This window comes from Paraphaeosphaeria sporulosa, assembly GCF_001642045.1.
Source record: "Paraphaeosphaeria sporulosa strain AP3s5-JAC2a unplaced genomic scaffold CC84scaffold_4, whole genome shotgun sequence".
Taxonomy (NCBI): domain Eukaryota; kingdom Fungi; phylum Ascomycota; class Dothideomycetes; order Pleosporales; family Didymosphaeriaceae; genus Paraphaeosphaeria; species Paraphaeosphaeria sporulosa.
Window position 1 is genome coordinate 568,296 of NW_017253363.1, and position 26,161 is coordinate 594,456.

Genomic DNA, 26,161 nt, shown 5'->3' on the forward strand with positions numbered 1-26,161 from the left:
ACGTGCATCAGCAGAGCGAAAAGCCATGATTGTACTTCGGACCCAAGCTCTGTGCGTCCGTCTATGAACGCTCGCCTTTTCCCAAGCCTACCTGCGTGTTTCCCCCCACCCTGATGACTTCCATGCCCACACCGCAAATCAGCACCCTCGCAGCGTCCCCTTCCATATCTTCACCCCCCACCACAGCCATGCTCGACACATCCGCGACACGAGTCTTCACCTTTCCTGCGCGTCTGATCTCAATCCAATCCTTGTCTTCCTCCCATCCATCTCCAACACAGAGAACAAGCTCCCACATCCTGACCCACTGATCGTTTCCACTCGTAATCAGCAGAAGCTGTCCATTGTGCGAGACCACCGCGCAAGCCGTCACGGCCGAAGCATGCGTGCGGACGACTGTGACTGGACTGCCGGCCCACTCCACGCCGTTGATTGAGGTGCAGCGGGCGAGGAGGAAAGAGACTGTGCCGTCGTCGCCGCCGCTTATGATGAGTGTCTTGTCGCTTCTAGTGGGCAGGACGTGTGTGACCAGGGTTTTGGTCGAGGACTGGTGGATTGTGGTGGGCGAACGGTATGTAAGTGTCTCCGGCGCCTGGGTGGGAGGTGGAGAGAATGCCCAGAGGACCGCGTGTCCGTCTGTGCCGGCTGTGAGGATGCTTTGGGGCATTTTGCGCTCACCCATGGGGAGAAATGCGCATTGTGTCAGACAAGAGGTAAAGTATAGGCCCGAGGCGAGTTTGTGCCATCGTTCTGGCTGCGTTGGCATGTACGCGTAGACCTACGAGTCAGTCAGCATTTTGCATCACTATTCTAGCAGCTTGGGAGTATTGGATGCATACCTTGACTACTGAGTTCGAGAACACCATGCTGATGAAAAAAACAGCTGGCGATTCCGTATACTGCGCAACATCGAATGCCATGATGCGTAGGTCCGAGTGTTCGCTCTCTGGTGGGCAGCTTGCTTCACACACCACGCCTATGCCGCCCATTTCGGACGGAAGACGGCTTATCTTCCAGACGTAGAACTCCTCGCAGCCCCCACTGCTGAAAAGATATGAGCCGTCAGTGGACCACTGAAGATTCTGGATCCCGGTCGTGTGTTTGCGCAGGGTCCGAAGGCAGGTAAGGTGCTTGTCTGTGTAGGAGAAGATCTTGATGTCGGTGTCTTCCGCGCCGGTGGCTATGAGCTGTAGCTTGCTTCCGTCGGTCTCGACGCCTGGTGAAACAGCGACGGCTTTGATCTCGCGACCATGACCACCGGAGCGGATCACGTCATGGTCGGGCCCGGATTGCGAGAGGATATGCATGCTTGATGCTCGTGTCCACACCAGGGTGCCTCCGCCGCGGTACATGGAGACATCGGGCTGGAATGACCAGCTCCTGTGCGCGCCGCCCGTTTCGACACTCATCGTGACTTCCTCGGTGGCGGTGTTGTATACGACGAATTCCTTGTGTGAGAATCCGTACACGTGCAATTCACTGTTGTGAATGTAGAGACCTTCGATGTTTGGGCCGACCGGTAGCGTGATGTTATGGACTAATCGATAGGACATGGTCTCCAATTCGATGAGGTGAATCGCAACACAGCCGTCTCGTCCTGTGGAGACCAGATGTCCAGAGGGAGAATCTGTACCCCGGGGAACCCAGGTCATGGCGGTAACTGTCTCCTTACCGTGAACAGAGTGTATGATACCAAGTAGCTTCGCGGAGCTTTGATCGGCGTGTTCTCCGCGCTGATCTACGATGCGGTATGCGGCAATTGACCCACGTCGGTATCCGAGCAGGACGTAGCTTCCGACGGAAGTGTCGACGTACACCATACTTGTGATGACAAGCCCGGTGATGTGATCTGGAATTGGAACAACGGTCGTACTTGATGCTCTTGGGCGAGCACTCTCCGGCAACTCTTCGTAGAGATACTGGGGCTCTTTACACTCGGAAAAATCCACGTGGAGTAGCTGAGCATCCTTTTGACCAACTAGAGTAACCAGCAAGACTATCCGCTTCGACTGAAGCGAGTCTGCGAATGTCCCTGTGAAGACCTCCCCGATCTTGCCATTAAACGTGTGCAGCTGTGTCAGTCGCGATGTTTCCTTGTGGTATGCGTACAAGGTCCCTTTCGCTCCAGCGACAAAGGCTAGACCAAGTGACGGCTCTCCGGCACACACTGAGTATCCACACAAATCTTCAGGCTTGGCGATTAATTGCGACAGGTCTATCTTTGAACCATGCTGAGACAAAGTTTCAAGGAAAATCCCACCTGAGTTGGTTGTCAGGATGAAAGAAGATGCGTCCACAAACGCATAGCTTCTTAGAAACTCCATTTGTTTTGAAGAACGGTGGCCGGCTTTCCTTGGAAATGCAGTACTCTCCTCAAGTGATGCTAGAGTAGATGTAAAGTACTCGATGTCGTATTGTGCCTGCTTGGTGGATTGTTTCTTCGTCCGGAGGGAAAACTTTGTGATCTTGCTATCGGCTCCCCCGAGTGCGACGGATCGATGTGATGACGAAGCGTTTGGGATAGAAATAGACCAAACGTTCTTTCCGCTGTGATAGGGTGCCGTGTCCATAAGCTCAAGCTGCCATGGTGGCGTGCTCGGCGAAGTTGAGCTGTCAACATTCGTGATAAGTGTCCATGTACGGGATGTCGCATCTTCGCCTGCAGAAAGGAGGACTATCTTGTCAGGTTTAACGCTGATACTACCTCTGCTATCGAGAAATTCTACTTTCCAGACGCGGGAGGTATGGCCCCAGCCTATAGCAACACAGTCCTTGCTCGAGACATCAGCATCGAAAGATGCATTACTGAAGCCGGTGTGTCTTGTTCGCTGCGAATCTGTGTCAATAACGTGAGAATCACTACCTTCTTCTGCAGTGACTCGACTGACATCCCAGATGCGTATCGTACGGTCATCACTGCAGCTAGCAAGAAGCCGTCTTGACTTCTGGCCGTTGATACAAAGCACATGCGATATCTGTACCCCAAAGATTGATCCCTCGTGGCCGAGAAATACATGATGAATACGAGATCTGTTTTCATCTGGGCGGGACTGGTTCCACGACCAGTAGATGATTTCCCCAAAGGCGGTCCCTGCCGCAACGAGAATACAGTCATCCGACTCCCATAGCAAGTGAGCAGAGTAGAGGATCGATCGCGAGCTCGAAGTGAGCTCGCTCACTGAAATAGGGCCAAGAGATTCGACACGTGGGTATTGGACTCCAAGTTCCTGTGTTATGTCGAGGAGCGCATTATGCGCTGTCACCGCCACGCATCGTTCTGGAATGTCATTGCCTGGCGATTTGGGTGCTGATTGCAGGTCCAGAATCCAGTCTGGCGCTCTTGCAACGTCGGAACACCTCGCATTCAGCGGCAACCAGCCATCATGCTCGTCGTAGGAGGTATCAAGTAACAGCGTGCGGAGTAGTAGTCCTCCCCAGATAACGAGATGAACATGATCAGCTGAACTTGAGAGTTCGCGAACTCCATGTATAGCTTGAGCCTCAAAGAGTCGTTCTGATGAGATCAATATGTTCTGCTGGCGATCATAGAAGCGCAAGTATGGTCCTTCAGCGACAATAAGCAGCGGTCCGCATTCGGCTAAAGCCGTTATTGGAACGCGAGTACATTCATGCTTGGCAGTCAGTACGACAAAATCAATGAGCATGGAAACAAACGTACATGCAGCTTCTGGGCCATTGGAGAAATGGCTGGAAGTCGCTCGTGATTTCTGCATTGGAATTTGGCGTTGCGTAAGCGCCTCTGCGGGGCAAGGCGGGGTACTTTTCTGCCACCTCGAAAATTTATAGACAACGGACAGCAACGTCCTTAAACCCAGCGACAGCAACCCAATCCGGCAGAAACTCTTGATCGAGCTGCAGCCCCTCATTCACCCATTGCCATGTCTCTCGGAACGCAGGGCGCTCTCCCAGAGGGAGCGCAGGACAACAACCCCGACGTAAGACAGCCTTCTGCGACGTCGTCGCAGCCCACTGACAGCCACCTAGGTCGAAGCGCAATGGGCCGTACAGGCGGGAAAGCACATGGAAACATACTGGAACATCCTTGAGAAGGTCAAGGGCTCCAGCCTCCGCCTCACGAAATTTGACGACGACATCTACGCCCACTTCAAGAAGGACTTCCCCGAGATCGACGTCAGCGGCACGCTCGACCAGGACGCAATGAAGAGCAAGGAGGGCAAGGAGCGGTGGCGCAAGTTTATGGAAGAATACAAGAACACGGTCGATGACTACAACTTCGGCACCATGCTGCGCGACTCTCCAAAGGCCGAGTACGGCCCGGATACCACTATGATGTCGGTGCGGATGCAGTTCTACGCGATCGAAATTGCCAGGTCAGTACAGTCACAAATTGTTGGCCTGGGAGTGGGAGCTGACAGGACCAGAAATCGCGAGGGTCACAACGATTGGGTCTACGACAAGGCGCACGGCAACTGAGCGCAAGGTCTGGTCAGCCATACGACTTCTAGACAATGACCATGACAATGCACGAGGAATGATGGGCGAGTGCAACAAGGCACGCGGCTCATCGCACGTCAGAGCGCGGCTCAGTAATACTCCGCAATTGTTCTGAACGCTTGGCAACCTCCCCCATGATACCCACGCCCAGCCGCGTTCCGATGAGGAAAAGATAGTGAAAGAAATACATGACCTGGCAGCAGTTCGCGATATGTCAGTCGCCAAAGATTGTAGCATTTAGCGAAAACGTGATGATACGTGCGTGTCTGAACTCGATCTCGCGCATCGGAATCTAGTCGTCAATTGCAGAATGTCCATGAGCACAGCATCAACTACTTCCTGGTCTGTAGATTTTCAATGTTCGCTTCGAAGATGGGGCCGGAAAACCTTCAAGGGGCAGGAACAATACCAAGATCAACACAAAGCACGCGAGAGCGACATGCAAGCCATCCCGTGGTATTCACGAGCTAGTCCGCATTCGGTAGTCTGAACCTTCAACTTCACTCTTTACTCCAAAATTCTTCTTGCACTTCAGTTTCTCCAGTCTCTCTCTGCAGTCGTTTCTCGCGCCCTCGAGAGTCCCTTTGGGGATTGACTGCAGCCATGGCGCCAAACTCAGCCCCGAACCGCGCCGACGAACCTGACAAGCAGGAAGTACCAGATGCCGAGGAGCAGCTATTCGTGAACACCATGGGCTGGAAGGCTCTGTTTAGCTTCACGACTCGAAAACATCTGCCCGTCCTCACATTCGCCGTATTGGCCTCGACTCTTGCCGCCCTTACGCTTCCCGCGCTAGCTGTCCTTTACGGTCTGTTGTTTCGAGAATTCGGGTCTGTTGCCAAGGGTGACAAGTCAGACTCGCAATTCCTGAAGCAGGTTTCGACGTATTGTATATATGTCACAGCAATAGGTGGCGTCAGCTGGTTGGGCAACAGCCTACACTTCGCCACATTCGTGACGTTCGGCGAAATGCAGGCACGCAGCGCAAGAGGAAGAATATTCGGCGCGTTGCTGAAGAAAGACATGGCCTGGTACGACACGCGAGACACGGGTGTAGCGGCGTTTCTGCCAGCCATGCAAACGTAAGAAACCGCATAGTTCCACAAGGTGCATATACTAACCCGTGGTAGACAAATCCACGACCTCCAGATTGCGGTTTCACAACCCTTCGGGCTAGCCGTTCAATGCGTCGTTCAAACCATCGGCGCTCTCGCTGTCGCCTTCTATTCCTCGTGGAGCCTCACCCTCGTCATCATCGCCTCCGTCCCAATCATGTACCTCTTAACAGCCTATCTGTCCAAATTGTTAGCGCAAAGCGCGCACGAACAGAGCGACATATTGAGGCGAGCTTTGAAGTATTTTACCAACGCTATTCGCAGTATCGAGACCGTCAAGTGCTTCAATGGAGAACGGCATGAATCTCAAAGATATGAAAGGGTAGTGACTTCAGCCGGGAACTTGTACAACAAACAAGCCAACTTCCGGGCTCTGCAACTGGGAGCAATGCAATTCTTCACGCTAAGTGTTTTCTTTCAGGGATTCTGGTACGGCGCACATCAGATATTCGAAGGAAAGATAAACATCGGCCAGGTCATCACAACGTTCTGGGCAGCGATGATGGCTGTGCAGGGAGTGACTGGGTTTCTTCCTCAGTTCATTGTGCTGCAGAAAGGAAAAGTCGCCGGCGCAAGACTGAGGATGCTGATAGCACAGATATCAGAAGATGGTGCTCTCGTTGAGACGAGTGGGCAGCTCATACCACCGAAATGTGACGGGAAAATCGAGTTCAACAACGTAAGGGATGATGGAGCTGTAAAAGGCCACTGCTAATGGTTCAGGTATCATTTTCTTATCCTTCGCGGGCAGATCAGATTGCCTTACGCAATGTCTCCGTATCGTTCCCCGCGGGTGAGACCACTTTTGTGATAGGACGGAGCGGATCAGGCAAGAGCACGTTGGGCCAGCTGCTCGTTCGATTTTATCAGCCTGCCTCTGGCCAGATACGACTCGACGGAACCTCAATCCAAGACCTTGATGTGCATTGGCTTCGTAATCAGATCACACTCGTAGAACAAAATAGCGTTCTATTTGATGGTTCAATACGGGACAACATCGCCCTCGGTAAACGAGGCCAGGAAGCGAACAGTACGGAAATCGTCAGCGTCGTATCATTCGCTATGCTTGAGCAGATGATACATAGCCTCCCTGATGGGCTGGAAACCGATTTGGGGACGCAAGGAAACAATCTCAGTGGTGGACAGCGACAAAGAATGGCGCTTGCGCGCGCACGCCTGCGCGATTCTTGTGTCCTTGTCCTCGATGAGTCCACAAGCGCGCTTGACTATATCACAAGGTCCACCATTCTACAAGCCATACGTTCTTGGAGGCGAGGCAGAACGACCATCATCATCACACATGATATCACGCAGATTCTTCAGCAAGATGTGGTGTATGTCATGGACAAGGCACAAGTAGTACAGCAGGGAACGAGGGATCAGATGGTCGCAGTACCATACTCTCCATTCCACACCTTCTTGGTTGAAAAGGACTGGAAAGACGAATCAGAAGACGATGAATCCGAGGATGACACCGACATGATCGTTGGGTTGTACTGGGACTCGTGGAGTGGGTCAAGAACACCCAGCCGCCTGCCGAGCCGCCCGCCCAGTCGTCCTAACTCTACTATAGTCAGACGTTCAGGGATGTTCTCACCGTTTTCAAGTCCGGATGTTGAGGCTTCGTTATCTCAAAGCCACAGAGCTTCTGGTGACTTCACGGGCGAAAGAATAATCAACTTCTCTGGAAAGCTCCGACCGCGTCCTTTGACAGCAACTAGCACTGTAAGAGACTACTCACCCCTCAAGGTGGTAAGTCGACCACAGTCAACAGTTTCTTACCACTCTAAGGAAAGAGATGTGTCGAAAGTGTCTTCAATTGCAAGGCCTGAGTCTGTCGCTGCGCCCGCCACAATATTGAGACCAGCAAACAAAGATGAGTATCCATCCTTTCGCAGAACCTTTCGTGAAAAGATGGAGATACGGAAGCAACTTCGCAGTAAGATTCATGAAGAGAAATCTGCCGAGACCATCGAGCAGCTAAGCATAGCTGGGGTACTACGTACAGTGTGGCCTCTGGTCAATTGGGCCACACGACTCGCTTTATTTGGGGGCCTCTTTTGCTCTTTGATCCATGCAGCTGCTACTCCCGTCTTTGGATACGTTCTGTCTCAGCTGTTTTCGACGTTCTATACCCTGGACAACCAACGAGAATTGGCGCAGACTTATGCGCTCTCGATATTGGGCATTGCAACAGCAGACGGTCTCGCCAACTACGGCTTCAACGTTCTCTTCGAGATCTCGGCACAGAGATGGGCCACTACGCTCAGAACAGAGGGCGTGAAACGCATACTTCTCCAACCACGAGAGTTCTTCGAACAGGAGGAGAACAGTGTGCCGCGACTAGCAGAGTGCTTGGATCAATTCGCAGAAGAGGCTCGGAATCTCCCTGGACGCTTTTTCTGCATCCTGATCATCATGGTATTCACGGTTGTTATCGCACTGATTTGGGCGCTAGTCATTTGCTGGAAGCTCGTACTCGTGTCCATCGGTTGTCTTGCAGTCATGTTCTGCATCACCCGAATCTTCCACGCGATCAGCAATCACTGGGAGAATCTTAGCAACAGCGCCAGCGAGCGAGTAGGCCAAGTCCTGCATGAGACGTTTTTCAACATCAGGACCGTGCGATGCCTTGTCCTCGAGGACGTTTTTCGACAAAAGTATGCCGAAGCCACTAGTAGCGCTCTCGCGATTGGAATGAAGCGAGCAATATACACCGGCTCGATATATGGGCTCAACTACGCCAGCGCAGCTTTCACTACGGCAACTCTGATGTGGTGGGGAGCCTGGCTCGTGTCCAAAGGTCAATACACCTCTACAGACATCATTACAACTTTCAATGTCCTCATGCTAAGCGTGGCCCATGTCAACCACGTCGGCGATTATATTCCTCAGATCAATATGTCCAAGGATGCCGCCTCACGTCTTATGCGCCTTGCACGTCTCCCTCGAAACTCCTATGAGCTCAGCGGTAACTCACAACTCTTCACCGCCGGAGATATCGAACTTGATAAGGTCGACTTCACCTACCCGACTAGACAGAACCATCAAGTGCTGAAGAACGTCAGCTTCAGAATCCCCAGGGGAAGCTGCACAGCCATCGTTGGCGCCTCCGGCTCCGGAAAATCCACCATCGCCTCCCTTCTACTCAAACTATACCAAGCAAACGCCAAATCGCACACCCACAAGCCAGACATCTCAATCTGCAATCAGGACATCAAACGACTGCACACGCTGACTCTCCGCTCCCGCATAGCAGTCGTTCCACAAACACCCGTCCTCTTCCCGGGCACCATCAGAGAGAATATAATCTACGGCCTCGACTTCTCCAGCTCTTACACAACCGAAGAGAATATCCGAGCCGCGGCCTTCGCCGCCGGCTGCGAGGACTTCATCGACAGCCTCCCGCAGGGCTTTTCGACCGTCGTCGGCGACGGCGGCACCGGCCTCTCTGGCGGACAAGCCCAACGCATAGCTATCGCGCGCGCCCTCGTGCGATCCCCGGATATAATCATCCTCGACGAAGCGACCTCTGCGCTGGACGTCGAATCCGCGGGCATTGTGCGCGACACGATTCAGCGTCTCGTACACGAGTCCCGGACTCCGAAGTTTAATCCGGATGTTACCTCCACCAACTCATCCAAGTTCCCGCCACGCGTGGGCAGCAGGACGGAGGCGACGAAGCCGCTAAGCGCGCGGATGAGCCAGGCGGTTGAGCGGCAGGGGATGACGGTGATTATCATCACGCATGCGCGGGAGATGATGGCGATTGCGGAGCATATTGTTATGCTGGATCAGGGAAAGGTTGTGGAGGAGGGTGGGTATGAGGAGTTGCGGAAGAAGAGGACGGGGGCTTTCGCGAGATTGTTGAGGGGTGAGGCGGGGGATGGGGGTGGGATGTTCATCTAGATTGGGAGGAAGTTTGAAAAAGAGATCGGGGATCGACTTGCTTCCTAATGCCTTATGTGTGAGACGTTCACTGCATTCAAGTTTACTACCGCCTGAGGGTTGATGTTTCCGGCCGGTTATATTATGGAAGCGACGATGCTTCGTTCAATATCACCCTTGAATTTGGGTTTTCCCCTTGTGAAATGATTTGGTTTGATTTTGAAGCCTTAGCTATACTCACAGGTCTCTAAAAACTTCAATTACAGATGCGCTCTATTCACCAGTATATCATGGAATGAAACAGAAAAGGCAGGAACATTGAGACTAGTGTTGCAAATCTAGCCGCTTTTGATGCTAGTGCACGGGTCATGCGCCGCGTCGCGTGCGTGGCGCCTAAGTCATCAGCCAAGCCCCAACTCATCGATAACAAACCGTCACACCCTCCTCCTTCCATCTCTTCAGATATGCCTGATTAACATGCCGCAACGCGCGTATTGGAACTCCTCTCGACTGGTCATTACCCTCAGCTTTGTCAGCCAAGCCCTTTTCTTGGTTGGGTTACTGTTCGCCGGCTACTACGTGGTCGGCGCTAGGCCGCCACCTGCATCAGCACAACAACATGTCTTGAAGACAGCAAACATCGCTTCAGATGGAGTAAGATTACGTCATGTTTTCCACCATGGCGCTGGACAGCCTGGACCAAGGGCACGACGACTGGATATATCCTCGGAAAGGGTTGCCATCGAAGCTGACTCGGCTGCCCTCTTTGGACCGTTTCCCATCCGTACGTCTTCGGTAAGGATCGACAAGTCACCTCTTCAAAACTATGCCTCGCAGCAACAACCGATGTCACCCATATGGCACCCAGACTATGTCATGGGACCGGACGTCAAAGACAAGCAAACAATCCTGAATTTCGCCAACATGTCTGAAGACGCATACAAACCAAATCGCGATGATCCGGAATGGCTCGATGTGGGCAAGAATTTTGCAGATTCGATTCCTTTCGGCTGGGAGGACAGTGGAATCCGAGGTCACGTCTTCAGCGATGACACCAACTCAACGGTCGTCCTGTCCGTCAAAGGAACCACTGTAGCCATGTTCGAAGGCAACGGCACATCGGGACGTGACAAAGATAATGACAACTTGTTCGGCTCGTGCTGCTGTGGTCAACAGGGTCCATACCTTTGGCGCAAGGTTTGCGATTGTATGACCTCGACATACACCTGTGACGAGCAATGCGTGAAAGATGAACTGTTGAGCCCTAATCGATACTTCGAAGCAACTCTAGAGCTTTTCGATGAGGTCATTCAGCTGTATCCAAAAGCGAATATCATCACGACCGGTCACAGCCTGGGAGGAGCACTAGCATCATTCATCGGTCTACGGCATGGCCTCCCGTCCATTACCTTCGAAACATACCCACAGGCTTTGGCTGCAGCCCGGCTCGGCCTGGCAGTTCGTGGTCAAGACTCACTACTCCGAGAGAACACTGGGGGCTTCCACTTTGGACATACTGCCGATCCCATCTACATGGGAACCTGCAATGGCGGGTCCAGCTTCTGTTCTATCGCTGGCTACGCGTTCGAGACGGTGTGCCACACAGGCAAGCGATGCTCATACGATGTTGTTAAGGACTGGGGCTGGCGACAGAGCACCCAATACCATAGGCTGCGGTACTCCATCGACGAGGTGTATGCTAAATACGACGAGGCCGCTCCATGCGTGGACGAGGACGTCAATTGTGTTGACTGCTATCTTTGGAAGTTCGAGAATGGCACGAAGCAGCACACGACTACTACGACCTCTTCATCAACATCCACCTCCACATCTGTGACACGCACCGAGACGTGCAAGACCCCAGGATGGTGGGGATGCCGCGATGCAACTACAAGCACCACGATTATCACAACATCACCAACAACAGCTATCACCACATCTACCTCAACCAGCACTTGCGAAACTGTAAGTCCACGCCTCCAAAATCTGTTTGTGGCATTTGCTGACATTGCTAGCCCGGCTGGTTCGGCTGCAAGGACAAGACCACCAGCGACACCACTACTAGCGAAGCAACTACCACAACTACATGCACTACCCCTGGTTGGTTCGGCAGGTGTCTAGATCCGACGCCCACCACGACCACCGCAGAAACCGCACACGCATATTGGCGAACGTCGCCGACGGCAACGCAGACGGAAAGGGCAGGAGCAGCGTATCTGTACCGGCACACTGAACCCACGGCGACTCAGACCTCTCCATAGATTTTCCCTTAGCGTCATAGAAGAACATGCATATCCTGTACTCCATTCTTCAATTGACTGTGCCAATGACAACCCTTTACTATGTTGACCTGTAATTGAAACATTACCTCCTCACTCGATGCACGACAAAACGCACCGTATATTCCCTAGACTCTGTGAGAAACCAACGGAGCACCCAAGCGTTCTTGTGCTAGGATTTGCTTCGAGTTACACATCGCATTACCTATTGCATAGACTGACATCCTAGATTGGTCCTTCGGGTCGACAACGGTGTACACGCTCCATTAGCCCCATCAGCCGACAACGACATAGAGAACTTCGATCGAGCATCAATCCAAGAGGAAACCTTCTTTGTGTGCGCGCCGAGGCTGCGGCTATGCGCAAGTAGACGCCGAAGACGTGGACGAGCAGAAATCACACGCGTGACGTCGGTCGCGGCGTCATTATCAACATCGCTTCCGCGAACTCCTTTGCCGGCCTGCCCGGAAAGGGCTCTCGCACCATTTCCAAACATGCGTCCAGGATACCACGAAGGTGGCCGAAATGTAGTGTTCCTGCTGTGCAACCGGGCTCTTCGGCGTGGCTTACCTTGTCACAGGTTTGGACCATTCACCAGACGGTATCGGTGTGAACGCAATGTATCTCACCTGGGATCGCACAACATTGCCCGACGAGGAACTACGGAAGAAACCTGAGGTTCAGGGCACGGTATCTGGTGTGGTGCCGATGAAAGAGAAGCGGAGTGTTAAGAGGTCTCCGATGTGGTTGCGTTTCTGTGCAGTCCAGCTGCGAGTTACATCGATGGTGCTAGTCTTCTCATTGATGCCGCTATGACCACCACCATGTGTCTGTTTTGACTGGAGAAAGAGTGTCGTGTGTCTGGATCGGGATGGCGCACTGCCACGATAATTGAATAGCCAAAGATATGAATTGGGATATCTAATTATCTGGAACTGTTGGGCTATAGCAGGGGCCGTGAGAGAAGCATGCATGCAGGGCATTGTTTATGTACTTCAGCAAGTATTCGTTTGCGAATATAAAAATTAAAAGCGTGTCCGACATTTTTAACAGTGGTCTGGTCGAGAATATGCCACTCAGGCTAGAGCAGGATGCAGGATGAGTATTAGCGATGGCGGTGTATCCCTTCACCCAGGTGCTGTCCACCTAGACAAAGTAACTGGCAACGTAGCAATCCAAACGCGGAAGAGTTGCCTTTTTCCGGGGAAGCAGTTTTTGCACTCGTCTAGAACCTCGTAGGACAGACTTACATCCAGCACCGCTCATTGCTCGGTCTCGAAGACACCAAATGATCGAATTCAGCCTCAGGTGACAAGCACCCTTCCTCGCTGGAGATGTGATTGACACTGAACGTTGCTAGGCCAGTAGCCTTTGCTTTGTGGGCCTGCAGTAATGTTGATGGATGTACACTGAACACCCTTGAGAGTATACTGTTTCGGTTAACTGGCAGTATCACAAGAGCGATCCATATATCGCACTAGTGCCCAGTGACGCCCGTCCAAACGACACGAAACATCTTATCCGTCCAAATGACCAAGGCCCCTTCGTTCGCAATTGACCAAGGCTCCTTCTTTCATTCATGATCAGTTTTCGTCGGGATACTAATAGCCTATTGAGCCAAATATTGAGGCCAAGATCCCGCTACTTCTGCTTCACGCTCCCTTTCTGCGGTTATGCGGATTAAAACCCTGTTGCAAGCGTTGTTGTTCCGGAGGTCAGCGGAGCACGATGCCATCTTGACTGTTCCAGATGTAAATGCTGGGATCGCAAATCTTGTGACGGACTCCCATTACATCATATTGAAGGTCCTCAAATGGGACAGCTTGAGAATCACAGAAACGAGTTACACATACGATGACAGTTATCACTATTGCTGTATAGTTCGACTTCAGGGCGCTCGAACTTCGCAGGAACTGCCAGACGCACGGCTCGATAGTCTTCCGTAGGATCGGAACTGCATGTTTGAGCAGCTCTTCGAGTACGATTCTTGGCCTGGCTTCAGTACTGTGGATCGCATACCCTTCTCCCATGTGGTTAGCCTATTCAGACAATGGCTGTGTACCAAGTTGATGGTTCTCAAGTCCGGATTCGCCACCTGGCTATGGGAACACATTTCGGAATCTGAGGCAAGGAAGACGAATCGTGAGGGGATTAAACTCGAAGCCCAAGCTATCACCGAAAATATCTGTGGCCGTTGAAATTTCTCCGGCAACGGTTTGGCAAGCATTTGTCTCATGACAAGACGGTTGAGGTACATACGAGGAATGTCGAACGCGTTCGCTCTCATCCTGAAATTTCTCGTGTCATTGCTCTTAACTTTTCAAGTTGATCGTTATCTGAGTTGACAGAAGAAGTTCCAGGCTGCGAATGTTTCGAGCTGAGTCCCGGCATACTGGAGCGTCTTAGCAGCGGGCAACAGAAAGCTTTGGCAGCGCTAAAAGATACTTCACCTTATAGTGGTACTGCTTCTAGTATAGAATATTTGAGACATTTCGGCCATGCTATAGTGACCTCTCGAGGTTCGAAGGGAAGAAGCGCCTTGTCGAGAACATCGCCCACTATGCCAGCGTCACCCAGATAAGGATCCACAGAAGAAATGCAAGGCTACCCGTTCCACTTTTAGCTGTCGCTGTAGTCGAGTGGGCATCCGAAGACCATGTGTTAAGATGAAGTTCAACTAGACACAACTTCCTAACTTGCTCCGGCGCTACCGGTAACTGGAAAGTGACCACGCTCGACGTCACCTCGCCAACTTCATCTCGACTACAAGAGCTCCATCGCGCATTCCCTACGCTCTGCTTCCCACGGAAACCGAGTACTCTTCTCATTCGCAGGATATTCATCATCAGCTTCAGCTGTGAGCGCGATTCTCATCGTTGCACCGGGACCGAATCCGGAATCGTACGGCCGCTTGACTTGGATTCGGTCACCATCATAGAACAGCATACGCCAAGTTTCGGTATGCCTCCTAGACGATGGAGCCAAAAGCACATTCAGTGCTGATGGCCGAACGCATTGAGTGTCCAGAACCTCGACTCGGAACCGGAATAAGACATGGTCCGTACGACATATGCAGACCGACCGACTTTATTGGACAAATGAGGATGCGCGACGCGCAAGGCTGCCAGTGATCTATTTCTGACGCCCTGTACTCAAACCAGAAAGTCTACGATGAGCGGTCCTTGCTGCCCCGCAGTCTTGATAGACGCAGGTTCAATCATTTCCGCGATTCAACAGCATTCGCTCGACCCGGAACAAATATAGCCCCTTGTCAGCACAGTGGTCACCATATCTGTCCACACGGCGGTTGCTGACGATGTGATGATTATGCTTCCTGCACAGCACACATCAGGCCAAGTATCATTTACCTGGCCGCCACCAGCTTCCTCGTGCATACTTTGCATCTGAACAACATCCAGAAATAGTCGAGCCGATGATGCTCGATGTTACCAGCGGCTGAGGAACGGGGTCTCAGGGCGTGTTCGATGCCAGGATCGCTGGTCCGGCTCCTGGATTGTGAGGCATGCAGAAACCGAGGTGCGGTCTTGGACCGAATCGTACGGCAACGCTGCACGCTGTTCACCGGTGGTCCATCCAGATGAAGGGCGTAATACGTGCGTAAACGTGGAGCGAGCGTTCGAGGCTTACTATTGGCCATGCCGTTTAGGGATGCTTTTGCGACATACAATGACCGAGGCCGGGAGGCGCGAGGCCACTTCTAGCGCAGCGCTTGGCACCGCCCAAGTGCATTTGCTGAACGCCTGCTTCGTATGCACCGCGATGCGACTCGTTCGACCGTGGGACACTCGGCTCGCCCCAGCATGGATGCCGCAGCAGGACCTGCAAGTGGAAACGAGCCAGGTTACTAAGCTAAGTCGCGCGAAACCAGGTCACAAGGCTAGCATTTCTCGCTCACCGTTTAGGAAAATGCAGAGTGGTGAATGTAATGCAGCGTGCAGCCGTGCAAGTGGGCGAATGACAAGCCAGGCGCGGGCATGGTTTACGCGCGAGACGAAGCGCCAGCTCCGAGTCCCGCTAGGCAGATCGCCCGGGATCGTGTGCAAATGTCACCCGCGAAGACGGGCCATCTCGTATGTCGTCGCATCGTCCCGCGCTTCGCTTGGTAGTCGCAAAGCATTGCGAGTGCATTGCGCAGTGCAATTTGCGACGCTATCAGCCGCACGAAGCGGCCAAACCAGGAAAGGACACCCGAGTAGTTGGGTCTGAGGTACCGATTGCACACGTTGTTTTTGCACCCGATTGTTGCCTCTTTGGGGAAGTAACGCGCGCCGTGCTCCATGTGCAGAAAACGGGCAATGCGGCGGTTTGGCGGCGCAGTGGAGGCCGCATACGTGCAGCTGCCGAGTATATATGGGCTGCCTTGAACCCTGCCCTTATCACTCTTTTGGCCAATTTGCGTCAGGACATTGCTTGGAGGGAAAATTGCCCGAGTGCTAATGGTGGCCGACCGTTCAGGAAGTTGTGGAACGTGAAGTGCGACAAGGTCGTACAACAGGCTTGTCTGCTTTTCAGAGCGAATCGACCTGCAAGACTTCTCTCGCAGGCCAATGTACCCTACTCGACGGTTTCCCAGGAGACAACCTTGCACGCTGTTTTCGCGGGACCGGAGGAGTGCATATAAGGTTGCGTGCAGGCAGTCATACCCAAAGTCCCTGTTATCGACCACCGACGGACAAATTGGGTAGCGCAGAACCCCGCAGTCGTATGGCGGGCGCCATTTCAATGACCGCCGCGGTCGGCTCTGGCCATGAGATTATCGATATTGAAGATGGTCCGGAGCCAATGTCTCTACCTCTAGAAGATACAACGCCATTAGTAGCCAACAGCAACACCATGGCACAGCCGGTAGACCCGAAAGACCCAGAGGGCTTCCTCCGGCGGTGTTCAGGCTACAACAAAAAGAAAAACGTTCGCTGTAGTGCCATCATCGGCCGCAACTCTCATTACGCCAAGAATGTCCATTCGACATTCCTACCGACTTGTTACACCCACAAAGATCAGCAGAGCTATGCTGGGTGGTGTCAATTCAATCAAGAAGATGGCGAAAGATGTGGGAGGCTATTTCGATGGACACCGCCTTACCTCGAGCTTTGCGCACAACACCAAGGACACCCCGACACGCCGTGTTATTTCATGAAGCTACCTCTTGAACTTCGCTTGGAGGTGTTTCGATACTTGCTTCCATCGAGGGCCATCGGCTCATCCACTTCCCTGCTTCATATCGATGAAGATCCCGATCAACAACAGCCCTGGTACCATTCGACCGGCCCTACGCGTGCTGGGCCAGCACATCTTGGTAGAAATGCGCACATTGCTCGACCAAGTTCGCCTCTCGACCGCTCCACGATGCGCAGCGTGTTCCCGATGCCGCTTAATAACTTACTCTTAATCAGCCGACAAGTACACGACGAAGTGAGAGATTTCTTATACAGTACCGTTCCATTCACAGTCGACGTTCGGAAGGATGGGACCTTCATGTGTGGCAGGCGTCTTCTAGAGCCAAGAAGGGCAGATGGATCCTCTCACTACGTTGTCGGAGATGTAGACAAAATCAAAGAAAGGTTCTTGAAGACATTCAACTGGGCTGCAGTCAAGAACTATAATGTTGACATCTTGGTAGAGAATTGGAAGGACGACACCAATCGCGGCTACCATACTTTCCCTTGGGATGAAGAGGTGGAAATCTACGACATCCGAGACTACATTGGTGTGGTAATCTCCGGCATTCTCAGCAAAGCGCGAAATCTCTGCAGGCTTAACGTACGGCTCGGCTTTTCCAAGTTCATATGGACCCAAGACGAACTCTACGCGAACATCAAAACTCTAGTTGGGCCTTTTGAGCGCCTAAGGAATGTTAGACAGCCACGTTTCCTTGGCGTATACGAAGGGACACCGCAGACCAACTTTATGATTAGCCTGCCAGTGACCGGCCACACTACGATGGCTCCCGTTCAGAACTCATCGATGACTGTGCCTGGATCGTCCCACGGTAGACCGTCAACTCCGCTGTGTTCGGTTCCTCAACTACCCACAAAGGTACCCTTGTCCATCTGCACCGAGCCTGAGTTCGTCGAATACCGCACCAACTGGGAACGTTGGATTGCTTCTGCATTCGCGACTTCTCTCCTATCAAAAACCCCGATCCGTGCCATGTTCACTGAGCTCAAGGAATTCTACACTCGTCTTGCAGCTACGGTACCTGACGTGACCGCACGCAACGGTCGCCACGCATTTCTACATCGAGCGAGAGTAGCCCGAGAACAAGAGGATGTAGAAGCGTTCAGACATCTGAGGAATGAGCTGATTACTTATTGGGAAGCGTATCTGGAGCAAGAAGAGCGAAAGAAGGATGACATGAATCGGAGACTGAGCAGGATGTTGGACGTAGATGTTTACCCAGCTTCCTGGGATGAAGATCATGCATGCACCATCGGCTCTAACTCTAGTGCAACCCGCTCAACACCAAGCCCAAGCGCACAATCGCCTATCATCACGGATGCAGACGCATGGCTCAAGGCTAAAAAGCGCTCGCAACCAGAGACTGTTAGCTCCGCTGCTTACGCTCGGTCAAGGTCCACACTTTCTCAGAATCAACTCCAGTCCCAAGCCAGTGGCTCGAAATGTGAGGACGGCTCAAGCGCACAAGATCCGGTTGTCATCGACTTGGCGGATGACAACCAGTACATCAGCGAAAAGCAACGAGAGGCTAGCGTTCGCGCTCGGGATGCCATGCAGCCTATCAAACGGCCACAGCAGCGACAGAGCATATCAGCTCAGAGTCCGACTAGCTCGGACGATCAAGGGTCACCTTCCATCTCCCAGACTACTCTCCAGCAATCAAAAGACCAGCAGCCCATGGCCCTGAACCCACAACTCCACCTAGAAGTAGCAATGTCACACCGCAGACAAGTGGAATTTCAAGCGCACAGGGCCCGCTTCCTGCACCAACAGCAGCAAGCAATAGCTCAAGCTCAAGCTCAAGCAATATCTCAAACAATAGCTCAAGCTCAAGCAATGGCTCAAGCGCAAGCAAATCGAGCTCAATTGCTAAGATCAACTCCACGGGAGCCGCCTTACGCAGTCTCGCCTGCATTCGGAAGTATGCCGTCCTTGCCCATGCAGCAGGTACAGAGTCAGTCTCCTGTCGTCATGTCGCCGAGCCCTTCGCCTCAGATATACACACCAAATCATAGCCGCGTCATCATGGCACCTGACAGCATGCCGCAGTACATGTATCAGACACAGGTCCACGCATCTGCGCCTTCCGCAGCATCTTCGTCGTCTTCGCCGGTCGATGACCTTTCGCCAGCGACGAAGGAAATGCCGGTGGAAACGGATATGCCGTACCACCAGCAGCCATCTCCATCTTCTTACACGGGCTACACTGGCTACCCCTTCCACCAAAACCTCACTATATCCAATGCGGAGCCTGCAGTAGCTATCTGCGAGGGCCCGTCGCACAAGCGGACTGTTCCTGAGACTGACGATGTGCACATGGAGGACGGCAAGAGACGCAGAGTCGACTCGGGCATGGGCTGGGCGGATGAAGGGTACGGGACGCAAGGAGAGACGCGTGAGACTGGGAATGAGGCGACGGCTGTTGACAAGCAGGCCTACCAATCCCATGACGGTGAAGGCGATCTATATTGGGAGCTTGGGGAGCAGGCGGGGTGGAAGGGGAAAGGAAAGGCGGGGGCGGGGGACCAGGAGAGCGGGTGGATTGGCTAGGAGGGGTGGCCCGACGATTTACTCTTGGCGGTAAGGGCATTTGGAAGACGTACGAGTGGGCAGGAAATTCGTATTCAGGTTGCTTGATTTCGGAGTTCAGGGACAAAATGCATAGCATAGCGATGGAGTCGAAGAACGTAACGGCCTTGACTGCTTCATTTGACGGTTTGTCACATCAGTACTTGGTACAATGTAACGAAATACCTTTCCCCACTATTGTCAAAATCTTGCATCAAGTGTTAGGCTGTGGGGTTTGGTAACGAGTGTGGTCGAAACTTATGCAACGCTCGCCGTCGTCATCTGCGTGGGGTTCGCGACGCTGTTGGAGCTGTGTGTGGTGAGACGAAGGTGGAAGCAGAGCTCAATGACGACCTGAACTTGAGACTCCATGAGGTGCTGGGCGTAGCTATAGGAACGTGGACTACAGTATAAGTATGAAGGGACTCTGCATGCCCTAGTAGGCTTGGTGCACCTCGTCTTGAAGTCCATGTGTGCTGACCGCGCGCTAGAAGGCAGCAAGCTATACGATATGCGCGGCAACTGATACAGTCAATCTCAGGAATGTATATTCGAGATTCTCAACTGGTTTGAACGCCCGTCGTGATCTTTAATACTCGACAATACATGTCGAGAAGCTGGGAGCGCCGTTCTCGGGCCCTGCACTAATAAGACAGCAGTTTGATGGATCCAGAAGGTGGCCGTCGCAGTTCGCGCCAGAATGAAGCGGACTCAGGTCTGTCTTTCGGAAGAGTGGCTTTTCATTTGTCCATAGATTCTATACAGTCCCTGCCTCCAAGCCCTGGGCTTCTTCCCCAATGGCACAGCTATTGTACATCGCTTCCACCATCCTGCCGATTGACGTTTGTACTAGTCGGGTATCGCTTAATGGCTGTCCGAGGCGGGGTTCTTGCGGAGCGGGTTCCTTGGGTCCTCCTTGTACTCATCGGCTATCCAAGGTTAGTATTCGTGTTTTGATGCCGCCGATGCGCGAGATCGAATCGTAAAGTGGACTAACCAGTCATCATGGCGCCTGCAGCAGCGTTCACACCGTAGAGGATGACGAGGCCTATATTCTGTTAGCCCTGATCCCAAGTCCTTGTATCATCCCCTAGCCCGCAATCGCATCTATCGCATCTCTTCGAGCTCATAATCCTCTTCTCTCTTGTTTCATCCAGCTAGGCTCCGCGCGCGACGTACCGGAGACGTAGAAGGGCCACATGGGCTTAGCTGTGCATCGTTAGCAAACCGATCTTCGGGCGGTCGTGCCTGGCGGAGGAGTGGGCCAATGGACGTACCGACAGGCGCCGGGAACTTGCGGCCGAGGAAACCAGGCATCTTTGCGAGTTGATGGAGGAATCGGGGTGGATGGGGTGGAAGTCGGGTGGTGATGGCGGATGGGAGGTGAGCTGCTGTGCTCCGAATCTTCGCGCCGCCAAGACGGCCCTTTGCCGGGGTTCCGCCGCGGTGGAGGGGGACGCGAGCATGGTAAACACTGGGCAAGATGATACGACTACACGACCACACAGCGATTTAGTGGACTACAAAGTCGACCGCAAATTCAATTTCACGCAAGCAGCTACGTGAACGCCCATGGCTCTCGAAGGCTGCGTCGGATCGCTACGAAGCAGCATGCAGCTGCTTGACTCGTCCATCAACATCCTCGATGAAGCTACCAACGACTTCCCACGCCTTTCTAAAGTCTTACAGACGACTCGGGTTAGGAAAAGAACTAGCTTGACGTTTTATCTGTCTCTAATATCGTCCCAGCACTTTGAACTTATCTCCGAACCAGACCTGCATTCCGCCCAATCCGCCCTCCTGTCTGAAATACGTCCCGAAGTCGAATCGCTCCTCACCCGCGTCCAAAACTACCTGGATAAGCTAGAGCGCCGCGAGCAATCTCTAATCGCGAAATGCGACCTCAACGACGGCCGTCTCGGCACCCAGGACAGCAACGCCGAATCAGCATTCGGGGCCAAGAGCAAGGGAAGTGCGGGTGCGAATGGGAAGCCCATCAGCGCTGTGCAAGAGATGAAGTACAAACAGTTAAGGGCGAAGAAGCAGCGTTTGAGCTATGCGGTAGAGACCCTCGAAATGCAGGCTAAGCAGAGGGAGAGACAATTGAGGATGAGTATGGCGGCCCCACAGCAGCTTGGACTTGAGGATTGAGGAGTGAGATTGGTGACCTGAAGACCACCGGCCGATGGGAGAGAGCGTTTGGGCTTGGGCTAGGCGTTGTTTTACGATACCCTTGGCTATGATCACGACTGGGATGATGTTGAAATACTGGCACACGTCCACAAAACAGCCCTCACACAAGCGCCTAGCTGTGTTTTGGGGAAGACGACAGGACAGCATTGCGCTTGGGCTTGGACGAGGTAAAGAAAGCCAGACTAAGGTCTACGATGAGCGTGCAGAAGCTCATTAGCGTTTGTGACTGTTTGTACAGACAGATTGCTTGCAAGCCAGTCGGCCTGATGTCGATAACTGCACATAATGCAATGTCACATTGTACGAGGCAGTGTAGGCGAATGCTCGTTTGTACCTGAACAAGCGTGCCCGGATACATCTGCCGTCTAGCGCTCACAACCAGTGCCACAAACACCAGCTAGCACCTGTCTCGCGGTTCGGACCGTATGAGCTACGTCAATACGAGCCCTAGATGCTAGAACAACCAATAGAAACTCATTTTACCGCTGTATGCATCATTGCCTTTTTGTCTGCGACGTGGATTCATCGTTTGCAGGGCTACACGTGTCTTGCCACTTTTCTTGCCGCCAGACGCCATGCATATCAACGTAAATATCCACCAATGCGCCCGTGGAGACGTGTTGGAGTGTCTCTTGCAAGACCAATCAATGTTGAATTGTGGCTTAGAGGACTGCTGATGTGCATGCAGGATGGTATTGGCAGGAGGGTTGCTAGATTGGGGAAGACGAAGAGGAGATTGCGTTGTATTTCCCGGACCAGCAAGATACATGGTCCACAGATTTAGAAATAGAACATCTGCGTCTCTAAGATGTAGTTATTGCGAATGCATGCCCCACACTACGACTGCATGTACTTGAAGGCACTATGGGTACGTGGTGCTATTTACGTAGAGCCGCTTGTAGCGGGCCGAAGGATAGCTCGATCGATCGGGGCCTCCAAACAAGCTCCACATTGCAGCAGCATGGCGGGCACTTGTATTCCGGTGGAGCGTTGGGCACGTTTTGTGAACAGCTTCTGTCAAGCATGACGGCACATGTGCGGATGCGTGTGTAAGAAAATGCCAAACTACGTTGGGCTGCACCGCCGCAAGGACCAGGGCGCTGCCGAGAGGGCATCATCCTGGACAAAAATGGAACTTGGGGAAATCGCATTGCAATTCCAAGGTCCTTCACGGCGGCAGACCTACATCATCTGCACGATCGGATCGAGGGCGACCCAAGCGTCAGGCATGGCATCAGCGGCTGCGCGGCAACTTGAGCGAGTGCAGGACTTTCGGCGCCATTTTCAAGCAAGAGTTGCACCTACTTGTGCACTAAAGGTCAGACACCATCAGAGACGGCGGGTTCTTTTACAGTGGGCGAGTGACGCGCATAAAGGGGTCAGCGTGCAGGTGACTGGAGACATGTTCCTCAGCCTCGGCCGGTGACCTGTGCTGGAGCGGAACCCCGTCTGAAACGTCTTGAGGCATTCGGGAGCCCGCAAGCACGAGTTGGGCTGGTTTGCGATGTGAGATGGGCGTGATTGGCAGGGTCGCCGTGACTCCACAGTGAAAGAGCTTCCTTCAGCCCACGCTAGGGTCACGCACGTGACTTCCACTTCCAAGGCCTGCGGCTGGCAATACGAAGCCTCTCCCAGACGCTCCCCTCGTCCCTCCATCTCTCCACACCACAGACACTCGCCCCGAGTGTGTATCTTGGGTCCCTCTGCTGGTTGTTCGCGTGCAGCCGCTTCATCGCGCCCAGTGCCCTCGCAGCAAACCCTTTACCGTGCCCGCCGCCCTCGCACACAGGCCAGTGCCGCTACCCGTTGGGCTCATCTGCCATTCACGCCCTGTAAGTCAGTCGTCCCTGCGATCGGCCTCACGCCCTCCGCAACACCCTCACCACGTATTTATTACCTGTTTACCCCACTCACCCGGCTCTGCCCTCTTCGCACAAGCCTTCCCTCGGCTGTGTTCCGCTGCTTCTCCGCTTACTCACCGCCTCGTTGGCAAGCCACCTGAAACTGACCGGAATAACCGCGCAGGCTGCGACCCTTACCCACGCCACCAGTGCAGCTCGACTGCACCTTTGCAACACACTCCACCCACACACACCCGCAACTGCAGGACAACCTCGTCAAGGTTGACCCTCCGCAAACATGACGACAATGGTACGAGCGACCCCGCCCGCCGCCACGCGCGGTGCAGGGCTGGAGCTGACGGGCATACAGGATCTCCGTGTCGGCAACAAGTATAGAATCGGCCGCAAGATTGGCAGTGGCAGTTTTGGTGACATCTACTTGGGTAGGTACTTGCAATGTACACGAGTTCAAACATGGCACTAACAAATGATAGGCACCAACATAATCTCTGGCGAAGAGATTGCCATCAAGCTCGAGAGCGTCAAGGCTAAGCACCCGCAGCTGGAGTATGAAGCTCGTGTCTACAAGTCTCTCGCCGGTGGTGTCGGTATCCCCTTCGTCCGCTGGTTCGGAACCGAGTGCGATTACAATGCTATGGTGTTGGATCTACTCGGCCCCAGTCTGGAGGACCTCTTCAACTTCTGCAATCGCAAGTTCTCGCTCAAGACAGTCCTGCTCCTTGCCGACCAGCTCATCTCCCGCATCGAGTACATCCATGCCAAGTCCTTCATCCACCGTGACATCAAGCCGGACAACTTCCTCATGGGCATCGGCAAGCGCGGCAACCAGGTCAACGTGATCGATTTCGGTCTGGCCAAGAAGTACCGTGACCCGAAGACTCACTTCCACATTCCGTACCGTGAGAACAAGAACTTGACCGGTACCGCTCGTTATGCCTCCATCAACACCCACTTGGGTGTCGGTAAGTCGACCTGATTATGGCACCTGCCTATTCTCGCTGATGTTCAATAGAGCAATCTCGTCGTGATGACATGGAGTCTCTTGGATACGTCATGCTCTACTTCTGCCGTGGATCCCTTCCCTGGCAAGGACTCAAGGCCGCTACCAAGAAGCAGAAGTACGACCGTATCATGGAGAAGAAGATGACGACTCCTACCGAGGTCCTGTGCCGTGGCTTCCCTAACGAGTTTGCCATCTACCTGAACTACACCCGTTCCCTGCGTTTCGATGACAAGCCGGACTACTCGTACCTGCGCAAGATCTTCCGTGATCTCTTTGTCCGCGAGGGATTCCAGTATGATTACGTGTTCGACTGGACCGTCTACAAGTACCAGAAGAACGCCCAGGCCATTGCCCAGGCTGCCGGCAACCAAGGCCAGGGTGAAGAGGATGACAAGGCCCGTGGTCGCCACGTCACTACCACGGCCGCTGCCAACGCTGGCACCGGAACAGGTACTGCTACCAAGGGAGGCCGTCCGGTCAATGCGCGCCAGGAGGGCACCGGAATGTGAGTTCGACATATCTGATCCTAGTAAGGGACTCCTCTCCTCTGCGTGTAGTGTTCGTTCATAACGCTGGGCGCGGGGGATTGCCAATCAGACCTTACTAATCTTTGTTTCCTTGTCCAGGCAGCTTCGCTCGTCTAACAAGCGTGGCGGTGATCAGTATGCAAACGGTGGCTACTGAGCTTGATGCGGCTTTCGATTCGTCATCTCCAATCTCTTTAGCGGACGTGGGTGTAGTCATACAACATCACTCTGCTCAATCTCGGGAAATGCGGCACCGCCGTCCTCGTGCAACTCTGGACGGCAGTCATTTTCCTCGATCAGTACACGGGCGTTGTTCGCCAAACCGGACTTGGACCTGGACCCGACTCTTTCGATGTCTTGCGTTTACCATGGCCTTTATGTTTGGCGACTCTGATCCGTGTTCTCGGCTTGTCCCACGGTACCATTCGACAGTCTTTCGAGCAATGAATCCTTGAACACCAGCGATGAGGGCTAAAATGTTGGCTCACACTGGATGATATCTGAGGAACGTTGGACTGCGACGGTTTTACCGGACAACGACCGAGTGGTCATCGGCACATGGTCTGATTCCTGGTTCTCCACTCGTAATACTTACCCCTGCCCATTGTGTTTTTGTTGTCGCAATTTCCTAAAACTTTTCCTTACCCTGGTGCGTTTCCCCCCTTCGAGGATGGTCTGCCAGCTTGTGGGGATGTCTGATGTTAAAGGGGACGAGTACACTTAAATTGCGAATTGAGGGTGGAGAAGCTGGTTGTATTGGCAATCGAAGGGGGTAGGATGACAGCGACGGGCGGCTGCCAAATCACATTACCTTGGGAAGACGGACTGAAGGGGCCGCTTCCGGGGAGGTGAAATCTAGCATGCTATCACTGCGTCCGGGGTGCAGATGTTTTCAGGTAGTTTAACTTCCTCTCCAATCATAACTCTCTTTAGATGGATGTTCTTTCCATGTGTGAGGTATGCCATTGTATCAAAGTCAGCTGAGCTTCGAGCTATGCCGACGCTGGCTGCAAAGCTCGATAGCTGCAGTCTCGTCCCAACACCCATTGCG

At 53.2% G+C, this 26,161-nt stretch overlaps 9 protein-coding genes across 9 annotated transcripts; 7 read left to right on the plus strand and 2 right to left on the minus strand.

Moving 5' to 3' along the window:
• Positions 1-22: 22 nt before the first annotated feature.
• Positions 23-3,707, minus strand: CC84DRAFT_1142762 (WD domain-containing protein). Its single transcript, XM_018176379.1, has 3 exons — positions 3,680-3,707; positions 840-3,632; positions 23-778 (listed from the first exon to the last, which is right to left on the minus strand). The coding sequence occupies exons 1-3, from the start codon at positions 3,695-3,697 to the stop codon at positions 62-64; spliced, it is 3,528 nt and encodes a 1,175-aa protein (XP_018037115.1). The 5' UTR covers positions 3,698-3,707; the 3' UTR covers positions 23-61.
• A 192-nt stretch (positions 3,708-3,899) lies between these two features.
• Positions 3,900-4,455, plus strand: CC84DRAFT_1185911 (DUF757-domain-containing protein; the record flags this gene model as incomplete). The annotated part of the gene is made up of 3 exons (XM_018180828.1): positions 3,900-3,956; positions 4,006-4,352; positions 4,404-4,455. The coding sequence occupies 3 exons, from the start codon at positions 3,900-3,902 to the stop codon at positions 4,453-4,455; spliced, it is 456 nt and encodes a 151-aa protein (XP_018037116.1).
• A 624-nt stretch (positions 4,456-5,079) lies between these two features.
• Positions 5,080-9,500, plus strand: CC84DRAFT_1089296 (P-loop containing nucleoside triphosphate hydrolase protein; the record flags this gene model as incomplete). Its single annotated transcript, XM_018174297.1, has 3 exons — positions 5,080-5,558; positions 5,607-6,270; positions 6,315-9,500. The coding sequence occupies 3 exons, from the start codon at positions 5,080-5,082 to the stop codon at positions 9,498-9,500; spliced, it is 4,329 nt and encodes a 1,442-aa protein (XP_018037117.1).
• Positions 9,501-9,831: 331 nt separating this feature from the next.
• On the plus strand, positions 9,832-11,784 carry CC84DRAFT_1142772 (alpha/beta-hydrolase). The gene is made up of 2 exons (XM_018176380.1): positions 9,832-11,444; positions 11,495-11,784. The coding sequence occupies exons 1-2, from the start codon at positions 9,957-9,959 to the stop codon at positions 11,738-11,740; spliced, it is 1,734 nt and encodes a 577-aa protein (XP_018037118.1). The 5' UTR covers positions 9,832-9,956; the 3' UTR covers positions 11,741-11,784.
• A 3,510-nt stretch (positions 11,785-15,294) lies between these two features.
• On the plus strand, positions 15,295-16,234 carry CC84DRAFT_620464 (uncharacterized protein). Its single transcript, XM_018186908.1, has one exon. It carries the CDS (start codon positions 15,428-15,430, stop codon positions 15,983-15,985), a length of 558 nt encoding a protein of 185 aa, XP_018037119.1. The 5' UTR covers positions 15,295-15,427; the 3' UTR covers positions 15,986-16,234.
• A 378-nt stretch (positions 16,235-16,612) lies between these two features.
• Positions 16,613-18,298, plus strand: CC84DRAFT_1089569 (uncharacterized protein; the record flags this gene model as incomplete). The annotated part of the gene is made up of 1 exon (XM_018174314.1): positions 16,613-18,298. A coding segment is annotated over one exon (1,686 nt), but the record flags the coding sequence as incomplete, so codon positions are not given.
• Positions 18,299-20,092: 1,794 nt separating this feature from the next.
• CC84DRAFT_1258022 (uncharacterized protein) lies at positions 20,093-20,888 on the minus strand. The gene is made up of 4 exons (XM_018184790.1): positions 20,803-20,888; positions 20,705-20,734; positions 20,523-20,573; positions 20,093-20,454 (listed from the first exon to the last, which is right to left on the minus strand). The coding sequence occupies exons 1-4, from the start codon at positions 20,840-20,842 to the stop codon at positions 20,390-20,392; spliced, it is 186 nt and encodes a 61-aa protein (XP_018037121.1). The 5' UTR covers positions 20,843-20,888; the 3' UTR covers positions 20,093-20,389.
• A 209-nt stretch (positions 20,889-21,097) lies between these two features.
• On the plus strand, positions 21,098-21,676 carry CC84DRAFT_1088207 (DASH complex, subunit Spc19; the record flags this gene model as incomplete). Its single annotated transcript, XM_018174244.1, has 2 exons — positions 21,098-21,223; positions 21,275-21,676. The coding sequence occupies 2 exons, from the start codon at positions 21,098-21,100 to the stop codon at positions 21,674-21,676; spliced, it is 528 nt and encodes a 175-aa protein (XP_018037122.1).
• A 2,181-nt stretch (positions 21,677-23,857) lies between these two features.
• On the plus strand, positions 23,858-25,092 carry CC84DRAFT_1185915 (casein kinase-like protein I isoform delta; the record flags this gene model as incomplete). Its single annotated transcript, XM_018180829.1, has 4 exons — positions 23,858-23,869; positions 23,930-24,002; positions 24,054-24,542; positions 24,593-25,092. 4 exons carry the CDS (start codon positions 23,858-23,860, stop codon positions 25,090-25,092), a joined length of 1,074 nt encoding a protein of 357 aa, XP_018037123.1.
• Positions 25,093-26,161: the final 1,069 nt, after the last annotated feature.

Bases quoted from the DNA above. Each gene is read 5' to 3' on its own strand.
- CC84DRAFT_1142762 (XM_018176379.1), bottom strand. The intron at 779-839 runs GTATGCATCCAA...ACTGACTCGTAG, and splicing joins TCTCGAACTCAGTAGTCAAG to GTCTACGCGTACATGCCAAC.
- CC84DRAFT_620464 (XM_018186908.1), top strand. From the start codon at position 15,428: ATGCTTTTGCGACATACAATGACCGAGGCCGGGAGGCGCGAGGCCACT.
- CC84DRAFT_1142772 (XM_018176380.1), top strand. From the start codon at position 9,957: ATGCCGCAACGCGCGTATTGGAACTCCTCTCGACTGGTCATTACCCTC. The intron at 11,445-11,494 runs GTAAGTCCACGC...TGACATTGCTAG, and splicing joins CAACCAGCACTTGCGAAACT to CCCGGCTGGTTCGGCTGCAA.
- CC84DRAFT_1258022 (XM_018184790.1), bottom strand. From the start codon at position 20,842: ATGCCTGGTTTCCTCGGCCGCAAGTTCCCGGCGCCTGTCG. The intron at 20,735-20,802 runs GTACGTCCATTG...AACGATGCACAG, and splicing joins CAAGTTCCCGGCGCCTGTCG to CTAAGCCCATGTGGCCCTTC. The intron at 20,574-20,704 runs GTACGTCGCGCG...AACAGAATATAG, and splicing joins GTGGCCCTTCTACGTCTCCG to GCCTCGTCATCCTCTACGGT.